General features: G+C 41.7%; 1 protein-coding gene across 4 annotated transcripts in view; it reads left to right on the top strand.

Annotated features, from left to right (window-relative positions):
• The window catches only part of Fstl5 (follistatin-like 5), a 103,091-nt gene extending 91,044 nt beyond the window's left edge, over positions 1 to 12,047 (top strand). For 3 of the 4 annotated variants that reach the window (XM_076368045.1, XM_031969451.2, XM_076368047.1), the window contains 14 exons: positions 2,176 to 2,400; positions 3,107 to 3,291; positions 3,420 to 3,554; positions 3,650 to 3,782; positions 5,345 to 5,505; positions 5,613 to 5,736; positions 5,799 to 6,092; positions 6,719 to 6,855; positions 7,662 to 7,799; positions 7,874 to 8,089; positions 8,777 to 8,927; positions 9,001 to 9,201; positions 9,298 to 9,444; positions 10,631 to 12,047. In XM_076368045.1, the coding sequence (XP_076224160.1) occupies positions 2,176 to 2,400; positions 3,107 to 3,291; positions 3,420 to 3,554; positions 3,650 to 3,782; positions 5,345 to 5,505; positions 5,613 to 5,736; positions 5,799 to 6,092; positions 6,719 to 6,855; positions 7,662 to 7,799; positions 7,874 to 8,089; positions 8,777 to 8,927; positions 9,001 to 9,201; positions 9,298 to 9,444; positions 10,631 to 10,860 (2,477 nt within the window). In that variant the 3' untranslated portion in view covers positions 10,861 to 12,047. The remainder of the gene's footprint in view (positions 1 to 2,175; positions 2,401 to 3,106; positions 3,292 to 3,419; positions 3,555 to 3,649; positions 3,783 to 5,344; positions 5,506 to 5,612; positions 5,737 to 5,798; positions 6,093 to 6,718; positions 6,856 to 7,661; positions 7,800 to 7,873; positions 8,090 to 8,776; positions 8,928 to 9,000; positions 9,202 to 9,297; positions 9,445 to 10,630) is intronic. The other variant, XM_076368046.1, reaches the window with a different exon arrangement.
• The last annotated feature ends 431 nt before the right edge of the window (positions 12,048 to 12,478 follow it).

The following is a 12,478-nucleotide window of genomic DNA, read 5'->3' as shown; positions in this document are numbered from 1 at the left end:
AGAAAGCATTCGTTTAGCGCGGGAAGTGTTCGACAAAAGGATACCAGTTACGAATCTCTCCGAGGAATCAAATTCAAATTTGTAAGGTTGTTTAAACTCGATTGTAATTTTCCGGGAATAACCACGCTGATACAGTTTTAATCCTCCCCGGCGAGCGTACGGAGGATCATTTTAAATACACTTTAATGAAATCTCCGTGGAATACCAATATTTCTCAAAAAATGATTAAACCGGGGACTACCTCTTTACGAAGAGGAATATTCATTTCTCTTGTTTTCACGTTTCCAAGAAACCTTCATTATTTTACTGCTTAATAAACATTGCGAAAGCCCATGGAAATTCAGAGGCACGTTTGCAAGCTAATTTACTAGAATTGCTTTTTTTAAATTGGCCCCGACAATATTTGGAGCGGACGCTGGAAGTTCGCAGTTTATTAATTAGCGAAATGAAATACGATTGGTAAGCTGTTTCCAAACCTGGTATTTGTTCTTTCACTGCAGCTTCGAACACGGCTCGACATTCGCATCACGTGTAATCGATGTAACGTTGACTGCGATCGCGAGTTGGCATCGGCGCGCGCTGCGACGCGGAATTATCAGAATATAATTGAACCCGTCCCGATTGATCGATGCGCAACGTTTCATTCTCATCGCCGATATAATTAGCCGCTGCTTTGTTAGGAATTCCCCGGAATGGCCGGGGGGGAAAGGGGGATTGAAAATGGACGACGACTAACGTCGATCACAGCTGCTCGTATTAATTTACGCCAATCGCGCGCGTTTAAAATGTTTGCTCTCTCTCTCTCGCTCTCTCTCGCTCTTATGTAACCCGTCGGACGCGACAAATGTGGCGGCCGGATTTATCTGTCGTCGCTTAATCGAGAATTCAACACATCCTCTCCTGATAAATCATTCGAACGCGCACATTTTTCAACGTCCCGGAAGGACTCGCCGTTTAACAGCCGATTTCTGTCAACACGTAACGAAAGAGAGCACGTTTCCTAATTAACGCTAAAACTACTGGACGGGTCAAATTCACATCCGAATTTGTATTTTGCAAGTATTTAAATTATAAAGGCGTTTTTGCGAAGAATTTTCAATGAAATTCGTATATTCGCAGAGATACAAGGCCAGGAGTCTTAATAACTCACGCTAATTGCTCGGTAGTTTTACTATTAACCCTTTGCACTCGAAAGTTTTTCATTGGAAATATTTTAACATTTTCTGATGAGATAGAGAGGATATTCTATGAAAGTAGCTCGATGAGGAATCATACTTACATTGAGGGACAAAGCTGTTTTGTTTGAATATTTTTCAAATTGATGCATTATACGCAGTTTCATATTAAGTATCAAATTTTATAGTTTCACTGTGTGAAATCAAGTGAGAGTCACCTCTCGAGTGCAAAGGGTTAAATATCTAGAATTTCGAAGAACAATTAACTGATTACTTAATGGAGCAGTGCGATTATCTCCGCGCTTCTAATCCGTTTTCATAAGACGCAGTCTCTAGCGTCTTAGATTGTAACGTAAATCCGTGTTGTTTATTTAAAAGGGATTTATGTTAATGGAAATCATTCAGATTGTCGCCACTACGCATCGAAACTGCACGGCATTATTTCATATACAAGATTAAAGCAACCGAGAGACGAGGAAATGCGAACGTAACGCGTTTCGTTGCAGTAAATATTTCCTCGAGTCCCGTCAGAATTACAGTCCCGTCGAAATATGAATGATCATATAATGTATTAATAAAAAGTTTGCCTTACATTCGCAGACTTTATTTTGGATTTCGATGAACGAGGAGGGATTTCCGTAAAATTGTCAATTTCCAAAAATTTACCGTAATTTCTGGTTTCTGCAAATTTACGCGAAACTTTATTACAGGATTATCCCCTTTCACTTTAAAAGCACAATGTGCACTCCGGTAAAATCGTTACTGTGCAATTCACATGAATTACGTGAGTTTCGGCGATCATTGAAATCCGATTCACGGAAAATCGCTTGAATCCTCGAAATTTCCGGATGACAAGATCATTTCAGGTTAGCGGAGTCGGCGGGTCTAAATCGCGATCGCGAGAGTCGCGTCCTCGCGATAGATTCGGGGAGCGTCGAAGAGCTCGGGGCAGAATTATGACGATGGCAAATGATGATTCCGCGATTTCTCTTCCCCGCAGTTGATCCCTGCGCGAAGAAATATTGCGGACCTGGCAGGGAATGTGAACTTTCGCCGAACGGCACCATGGCCCTTTGTATCTGTATGCGAAAATGTCCACGGAGGCATCGACCCGTGTGCGCGAGCAACGGGAAAATCTATGCCAATCACTGCGAACTGCACAAAGCCGCCTGCAACGCTGAATCGGCCTGGACCAGGAGTAGACTTATGAGGTGTCTGCACCACGGTAAGCTTACTAACGAAAGTACAGTTGACAGTAAAAAAGCAGCGCGGTGTTAAAACCAGCGGGATCGTAAACAGAACACTTTTGGAGGATTTAATGAAACAAGAGTAATAGCGCCGTGATTTTTCACTGTTACAGAGTTACTTTCTTGCTTGTTCTTAATTAGTCTTGTTAGAAACTAACGGGATAAAAATATACCGAGCGTGAGCAATGTAATACTAAATAAATATAAAACGAAGGGATCATTAACGTACCGTTAATTTATAACTAAGGTTCCGAAACGTGTAATATTTAACCCTTTGCACTCGAAAAATTTCCACTAGTAATGTTCAACGTTTTCCAATAAGAAACCAACTAATAAGAAAACATACATAAATCAAGAAACGAAGCTATTTTATTCGAACATTTCACATATCGATGCATCGATACGTACGAAGCTTAATATTATATATGAGTTTATAATTTTACTATATCAAATGAAGTGATGACTGACAGTTACCTCTCGAATGCAAAGAGTTAATAATTCTGTTGCTTATTGGAATCAATCCTTTCATTAAAATCGAACACAGAATATTACACGTTGAAAAGCCATTTCGGATTACAATCTCTTTTTGCCCCGTTCAAACGTGACGTCCGGCGAGGTACCGCGAAACACGTTACACACGGGACCGAATACGAAACACAACGAAACCGTAATTCAATTTCTTAGATATCGAGAACACGCACGTACGGAGGACCCTGCACGTGAATCGAACGTCGGCGAAGACAGGTCAGATGGTCGCTTATCCGAGGACCAAGAACCGGAAGAAGAGCGGACTGCAAGACAACGCGATCCCAGAGAAAGAGGACGAGGACTCGAACGAGTGCTCGAACCAAGAATACGAAATAATGAAGGTAGAACGGAACAACCGCAACATCATCCGGCAAAACCCTTCCCCTAATATCCTGCTCGCATCCTTAGAGTCTAGTTCTGAGTAAACGTAACGTGTCCGTATCCAGTAACAACTTGTTCCACGGCGCAGGATAATTTGCTGCTGTACAACCACGCGAGATTAATGGCGCAAGACAACCATAGCAAGGAGTATCTTGTCAGTATAATGTTTTCTCACTACGATCGAAACAACAACGGGAACTTGGAGCGCGAGGAACTGGAGCAGGTAGATTTCCCGGGATTTCATCCCGGCCAATAATCTTCTTACGCTCAATTCCGTGGTCATAACTCTCTGTACGGTAATTGCCGGGTGCTCCCTAGATCGCGGAGAACGAGGACCTCGAGGAACTGTGCCGAGGCTGCAGCCTGGGACACATGATCAGCTACGATGACACGGACGGGGATGGGAAGCTGGACGTGAACGAATTTTACATGGCGTTCAGCAAACTTTACAGTGAGTTTTCCTCCCTCTTTCTAGTCCCTCGGACACGGGCGGGCTGCTAGACACGTTATACGCGGAACGCGATAACAATGCTTCGAAATAAACATAAACATTCCCTTGCTGCTGCGAACTCTTCTCTTCCATAGGGAGATAATGAACAAAATCGAAACATAAACACGTTTTTCGCGGTCGGCGTAACGCGATAAATGAAACGGGGTTTAGAGGAAACAGTTGTAGTAAAATGTTTTGCCGGGAACCTCATGAAATATTTGTCCGCCGAAATTTATGCAAAGTTAGCCGGCGTTTATGAAACACGATACCAGGTGTACGCGAGCCTGTTGGTAGCGATAACTGGCGTTTGCGTTTCTTTTTCCATGCCTCCGCGAATACCGTGTACCACGGAAGGATCGTGTTTTTAATTAATTTGCAGAATTCTAGAAAGAACCACTTTGAAACTGTAAACGTTTGTTCTGCCGTTATTGGAACGTAGGTGCGTATAATAGTATTCCGAGACGAATGTTTTTTTCCAGTGTGTTAATAATTTTGATAAAGTCCATGAAATAACCTCGTATTTTTATTCGAATACAAAAGCACTTTTTCGAATGTAAAAGGATCCACGAGACGAGTGAACGAAGTATAAGAGATCCATTGAAAACCAACGCTGACGCCTACCTTATCGTGTCGATAACAAGTAGCGGTAGACGCAACGTTAACAAAAAAACAAAAAAAAAACAGAAATCATCAGGACCGAGTCACAACATTTTCGGAATGATGGATGGCTGCTCCATCGCGACAACGTCCCGGCTAACAATGCCCTTTCAGCCACAGAATTTCTCGGGGAGGAAAAAAATTCCGACAGTACCTCATTCCCCCTCTATTCCCCAGGTCTTACCCTCCGTGATTTTGTTCTATTCTCCCGAAGCAAAATGAAGTTGAACGGGAGAAGATCCGCTGACGTTGACACAATTAAATCGAACGTTGGAGAGGCACTCAACAGATTCTCGGGAGGGAAAAAGCTTCGGACGATATTTTCAGAAGTGGCAGGGATAGCGTATTATCGCATATTATCAACCGAGAACCACTCCGACGGAGACTATTAGCGATTAGCTCGTATCAGTAATCATATTAATAACCATGGTGATTGTGTATGAGTCACTGGATCCATAGTAATTATTGGTGACCGTCGACAGTAATTAATTGCAGCATTCAATTCTGATGAACCGCTGTGTCCGCAAACATACGAATATCACGGATGTGTAATATAAATCAATCATTTTCACCGAGAGGCTCGAGAAACGTCTGACGCGCGTTCCATTTTTCGTTTCAAATTGTCCGAAAACTTGTTCAAATCGTCACGGTAAATAATAGTTCCCGTTCTACTCGTCGACGGTCGAGCAATTTCTCTTTGATTTTCGATCTACCTTCCAATTGAACGGAAATGGTTACGCGTCCTATTTCTTTCCTTGTATTTTTTTCCACGATTCGCATCGGGTAATACAATATGGCTGACACGGGAGCTGACGAATACCGTTGACAGGTCGGAGTGTTTATTAAACCGATGAAATGATTCGCAGGCGTTTCGGTGGTGTCGCTCGACAAATCTCTCGAAGTGAATCATATCTCGGCGAGGGTGGGCGATAACATTGATATCAAGTGCGATGTCACCGGCACGCCGCCACCGCCATTAGTATGGCGGCGCAACCAGGCCGATCTGGAAACTTTGAACGAGCCCGAGGTACGATCACCGGGCTGTCCTAATTACTTTCGAAATTATATGATCATTCTTCGATAACCGGCCGGTGAAATGAAACTTCCACGTCTAACGACCCCCGTCTCCTTCAGATACGAGTTTTCAGCGACGGCAGCCTTTATCTGACGAAGGTGCAGCTGATGCACGCCGGGAATTACACGTGCCACGCGGTTAGAAACCAGGACGTCGTTCAGACACACATACTGACTATCCACAGTAAGTCTCCCGGACGCTTTGCAGCGAACGGATGGGCCGTTAATCGTGTTATTTATCTTCAGCTACCCCAGAGGTACAGGTGAAACCGAGCTTTCAGTCGAAACGCTTGAAGGAGGAGGCCACGGTAAAGTGTCACGTGGCCGGGGAACCTCTGCCCCAGGTACAGTGGCTGAAGAACGACGAGCCTTTGAGTTCCAATCAGTCGGACAAATACGACATCGTCGGGAACGGCACTAAACTGATCATCAAGAACGTCGATTACGCTGACACCGGGGCCTACATGTGCCAAGCGAGCAGCATTGGTGGCGTCACCAGGGACATTAGCAGCTTGGTCGTTCAAGAGCAACCGACACCGAGTAAGTCGTTAACGTGCGCCGCGTTGCCTCATCGCGTGTCCGATGATCGATTTTTAATGACGGTAAATTCGCTAATGAACGCACGCACACACGCGCGTTCTCGTTCGAATGAAAACCGGGATTTTTCGTCGGATTGTTTGCATTCGAAACGCCGCACTTTAATGACCCTTTCCACTGCCGTCTCGTTCCTAAGTGATTTTCCCCGCGCAAAAATATTCAGCGCGGAAGAGATAAAATGTTAATCCTTCCTACGGTGCTTGTAAATGCACGCACTACTAATTAAGAATACTTTGTCTCTTATTTTCCTGTTTAAACGATGCGCGTACGTCCGACTCCCTTTTCACGCGATAGATACGCTCCGCGTAAAGTGGAGTTAAGTTATTTCTAAAAACTGCACATACCGATGGTGTTATTTGAAAACATTCTCTTTCTACGAGATTTCTTTTTTGTTTCGCTCACTGTATGTCACAGTGTACAGAGATTTAAACAAAAACGTAAAATTCAAAGGTGCGCGTCGAGGCGAAAGATTGTAAAATGTCTTTGAAAAAAAAAATAGCATTAAACGATGATAGATAGTCCACAACAGGGAACTCTGAAAGAATACAATCAATTAATACTGACCGTAGTTATCTCCCATATAGTGACTGCTAGCGAGGAGCGCAGATTCTTCTCTTTCCACGAATGGGGCATTTTGGTGTACGAGCCATCGGCATGTAGACCGCGCCATGAAATTCGGTCTACCGACATCATTCCTGGTACTCAGGTGAGACCGCTAACCTTAATCGCTACTACGCGCTACAATCAATCAATCATCCAAGATCATTAATGGGATGATTTACTGAATACTGGTTTTATCTCTTCATGCATAACGCGAGTGTGCAGAATATAAAATCGAATTAGTTTACCTCCTTTCGAATTACTACAAACTCTCGCAGAAGGCAATAGTCTGTTTAATCCGCGTTTCCCTAAAATCATATAGAAAACCATATAATCTCTAGAAAACACTTTCAACCCTTTGCACTCGAGAGGTGACTCTCAGTCACCACTTTATTTGATACAGCGAACAAAACTTTGTATTGCTATGTGAAATATTTAAATAAAATAACATCATTCCTTAATTTATCTGTGAATTATCGTTAAATTAGTATCAAACAATGTCGTCTATATCTTGCCGGAAAATGTTGAATATTTCTAGGAAATAACCTTCGAATGCAAAGGATTAAAACTCGATATAGGGAAACGCTTACGAAAGTTTGATAAGACTGTCCGATCTTTCGAAAGTAACAAACCTTTAACGCGAGGAAACGAACATTTTTCCAATTTCTATACGTTAATCCGTAAAACGGTATACCCGCGTGAAGATCCACAATCTACTTATCACCGCAGTAAGCTCCGCAAGAAAGCTAGTCGACGAGTCCGTAGATGTAACGATAATTAAGATAACGCGGAGCGAGGGAATGAGAAGAAAAGGGGGAGGGAAGGTCGATAGTTCTCGCGCAGATCCTGAGGTACATCGTCAGCTCTGAATGCACATAATAATTCTACTTATTCGTTAATCCTCTGTCCCAGGAACACGTCTGCGGTGTGAAAAGCGTCCCTTGCTCCTGGGGGCGTGCGATAAATGTTGCGAACCGGTACATCTACGTCAGCCAACCGGACAAAGACCGAGTGCTCGTTATCAGCGAGATACAAATGGTCGTGGTTGACGTAAGTAAAACGATAATTGTCCTCCACCCGCCCGTCCTAATTGGAGGAAACTATCAGAAATCTGGTTGGCGTAGGTAATAACCACCGATAAGAATCCTGTTCAGCTCTGGTACGTGCCCTCGCTCGACCAAGTGTGGGTGTTGAACTGGCGGAACGAGAAGGACATCGGCGTGAAGACGGTGCAAGTGATCGAAGGCGCCAGCCAGAAGAGAAAACACCAAGCCATACGGCCGGAACCTATCGACGCACAGTTTGATATCATCCAAAACATTTATATCCCTGAACCTCAGGTCCGTCTTTCGATTAATTGAACATTCGAACCGCTCGGAAGCCAATGCCGTTAAGTCGATTTTTTTCATACTCGCACTGGAGAGGTGACCACCATTTGATTCGATATACCGAAATTGTAAAGTCTTGCACAGAATATTAAGCTTCGTGTGATCTATAAATATGTGAAATATTGAAGTAGTAACTTTAGTTCTTAACTTACGTGTGTCCTCTCGTTCAGTTCGTTTCAAGGAGTGTCGTGTATAACTTATCAAAAAATGTTGAATATTTCTGGTGAAAGGCTTCTGGGTGCAAAGGGTTAATGGAATAAATCATATTCTTTTTAGTTACTCAAGGGTTCACTCGTTCCTTCGTTTTTTCTACGTCAGAAAGCACTTCTCTTTATAGCTTCCGAATACGTTGTATATACATTTCAGAAGCCAAAACATTAATTTTCTCAATTTCCGCTTTCTGGACTTAACCGCATTGGCTTCCGAGCGAGTCGTTTATACATCATGTTCGCGTCAATCTTAATTGTTACGTTATTCCGAAAGTAACTTTCTTCTCGATTTCCTTTGGCGAGATGATAAAATTATCCGACCGTCGCTAAAGCGATTGTCCGGTTTCAAATATTCTTAGAAAATATGATTTGAAACGTTGAAGTGACAGTATCACGTGAAAACCTGGAGTATAATTTCTCATCCTCTCAGGATATCGAGGATACGTTCAAGTATGGTTACGTGAGCCATACCAATCAACGAAGCATGTACAAACTGGACCTGAAGAACATGAAGTACACGCGCAGCGCAGACTTGAGTTCTTACAATTGCGTCCCGAAGGATGTTCAGTTTTCGATCCTTTGTGAGTATCACTTTCGAATCTGTCTACTTGACGATCTGCCAGATGTTCGGATGTAATTCCTGTCGCTTTCCAGATGGTTTCGTAATAATCGAGTGTCAGGAGCCAATCAGCAATCGACCAACGGGTCAACTGCTACTGGACTACCTGACTGATACGGTTCTAGCTTATAAACCGACCCTCTTAGGGAAACCAACGATCTCGCCCGATTCCAGACATCTTGTCACTTTGGACAAACAGAACTCGGGCGTGACGCTCGTTGTGCAAGAAGTATCACGTAATTTCCCATTGTTATTCTTTCGAAATCTTATGCGGAACTCATTGGGAACGTTATTCTGAACTACTGACCGACGGAAATCGTTTTTCCTTTCAGCGAGCGGATTAAAATTCGCGTTCGACGTAAAGACAACGTTGAACATCAGCGACATCGCGCTCTATCCATCGCAGACGACTCACGGCTACGATATCTACGCGTCGTCTATCGATAAAGAGGACATTCTTTTCCTAGATCTCTCCACCGGTGAGATATTATCCTTCACTTCCTTGATATTGATCTTTTGGAATACCACTTTGAAGTATGGCCGACGATAATGATATAGCGAGGTAGCAAACGCGATTGTGAAACGAAATTACTCTGCAGGCTCGGCTCAAAAGTTTTCGAGTTCAAACAGGGTCGTTTTATTTTACCTCGAACGTAGTGCCTAAGGTCTAGAAGAAGACGATTAACAAAAAATTCTACTGGAAATGGGAAGCGAAACAGAATTTCAAAATTATCATATATCTTCGTTCAACACGAAAATTCCTCATTGTTAACACGTTGACTGCCACGAGAATATCTAACGTTCTGAATAGTAATTTTTATTCTTTAATAACAAAGGCGAATGATATTGAAAATAGTTATTAATGATTTAGTATTACGGTAGCCATATTACACTATGATCTAGCTACTTATGTTACTAAATATTTTTATTAAAAATCAAGCTTTTTATCGTAATTGTTTTTCGGCAATTTGGAAGCTCCGGTCATCAGTGACCTCCCTGGCAGTCGACGTGTTAAGGCTTTCTGCATTCTTTTAGATACTTTTCCAGAATATTTCAGAAAGTTTCAAGTCTCTTCAAAAATCGTTTATCTCCGGCGAAAGTATGGGAGTTGGCGCTAATGCCTGTTTCTCCTTTCTCGTTATAATTTCAAATGTATAACTGATCTGAAGTCCGCGTATGCTAGCGTTAAGGGATTTCACGCGTTGCATGAATTGGTGTAAAGAGAAACGGATTTACAGGAAAGATTATTTAGGTGGTACCATGGGAGGTGTGAATTCCTTGCTGGAGAGATACCCTTTGTCGACCGGCAACTTTAAACCCCAAGGGAACTTCCTTGTTTATGTTTCTACAGGGTTTATTGCCTCGCTATATCCTAAGATTTAGAGTACCGTATCTTAAGACCGCGCTATATCGCTATCGTCCACTGTATTATTTGCTGCTACGATATTACCCAATTATCCCAAGGAGTTACTTCGCTTAACTTTACTGCTTTCTTCATTTTGACTCGACTTCTCAAATCTGACCATAAAACTGGCTAAAACTTCCATAAAATTCTTAAATGTACTCATCCTAATAGTATCATAGTTTAATACGACGTGAGAAAAAAAAAACGTCGATGTTTCAGTGTTGAAATTGAAATTTGAAACAGGCGATCTTCTCTTCCAGGCAAAGTGGAAATGATAACCGGCGTCGGAAGAGCTACACCGCCAAATTTAACCAAATGGGGAAACCCGAACAGACCAATCGTGCAAAGCGGTATATTCGGTAAATATATGGTCAGCCCATCAAACGACGCGCTGTTCATCCTGAACGGGGAAACAAGAACAATAAATTGCGAGATCGGCGGACTGGTGCATCCCGGTGCAGTGGTATGGTTCACAGTGTCTTTGCATTGAGGATTCGACGAGTTTCGACAACGATACATGGAGCATCTAGATAGATAAATACTAGCCGAACACTGGAAAAAGCGGTGATAACAGTCAGGTACAATCGGTGGAAGCAGTAAGTGTGATTATAAAATGGACCTTTGACAAACGGATTCTATTTAGTACTATCGCGGTACGCAATACTGATAGTAAAAAGGTAATACTGATAACTGGAATGCGGGTGTCATATGTTTATATGATGTAACAAATAATTTGATGAAATTCAACATGACATTTATTTGATTTCAACCTGGTAAAATTCTTAACGAAGTAAACTTCCGTTTGATTCTGACTTTCATAAGTTTGTTTGTAAGATAATATAAAGATCTATATAAAAATTCGCAGTTTACAGGAATAGCTTTTACTGTCAGTACAATTACAAATTTCATTTATAATTCCGTGAATACAATTGGAACGCGTGTACCATAATTTGTCGATTTTAGAACCACACTATGTGTATGTTAATTCTGCCAGAAGTACCACGGTATCACAGCATTGTTCGATCGATAAGATAGAATAAACGTAGCATTTCCGTTTTGGTTTAGATTAGAGGACGAAACGGTTGAAAGAAATTTTATGAAATATATTCTAACACCAACGCCGTTATTTGTGGTTACCGTTGAATCATCGGAGAAATGTTTTCGCGATACGACACGCTCGTTAATAATTGCAACGTATTTTTGACACCGTCGAGCGTTCGGAACACAATTTTGATCATGACGAGGGGACGCGAACATTTGCCGCGTAACAGTATCGGTAAGACTTTTTAATGTACATACCAAAAATCGTCTTTTACATGCATATTTAACGTATTTAATCGTTACCCTACCGGTGGCCTTAGTTTCCCTCAATTCTGCATATCTCCTCCATCTTTGTATCTATATACTTCAAACTTCCTTCGGATGAATTTTCAATGGCTATAAATGGTACAATTAGTTTTTCAGGTAGTGATCTAGAGTAACCGTCGATATCATATCCGATACAGACTATAGTGGTTGAAACGCAAAAAAAATACGAATCAGTACTTCTGAAAAAAAAAAATGAAAAAACGTTACCGATACCGAAATCTATTATTAGACGAAGTAACAATGTTTCAAAGGGCACACTTTCTGGCTGAACTTATTTTCTTTATCCGACACCCTCGTTAACAACAATAAGACAAATGCAACTGAAAAGATGTGCCTTCAAAAAAAAAATACTCACGAACTTCATTTAATATTATTTTTTGATATCGTTAGCGTCTAAAGATATTCACTGGTCAATCTTTGCAAGCCTAATCGAAACTCGATTGGACTGACAATACCGAAATCAAATTTCAAACATCTAAGAAATATCCTGTTTTGAATTTCTTTACAAAACGATTTCTTCAAATCAATTCTAACCAATCACTCGTTCAAGAATTGTACACGTTGTCTGAGAGAACGGAAAACGAATGATCATATAAGTACTTCTAAGATTCGAGAACAATTTCACCAATACGATCTCGCGATTTTTACAATAAATCGCCACTACGAATATTATAACAGTTACCGCGTGAAAGACAGCAAACTGTCAACGGATATGATGTTTATGTATGATGACGCATGCA

Source organism: Nomia melanderi, chromosome 5 (genome assembly GCF_051020985.1).
Source record: "Nomia melanderi isolate GNS246 chromosome 5, iyNomMela1, whole genome shotgun sequence".
In the NCBI taxonomy this organism is placed as follows: Eukaryota; Metazoa; Arthropoda; class Insecta; order Hymenoptera; family Halictidae; genus Nomia; species Nomia melanderi.
The sequence above is the reverse complement of the archived record's forward strand: the minus strand, read 5'-3'. Positions and strand labels throughout refer to the sequence as shown.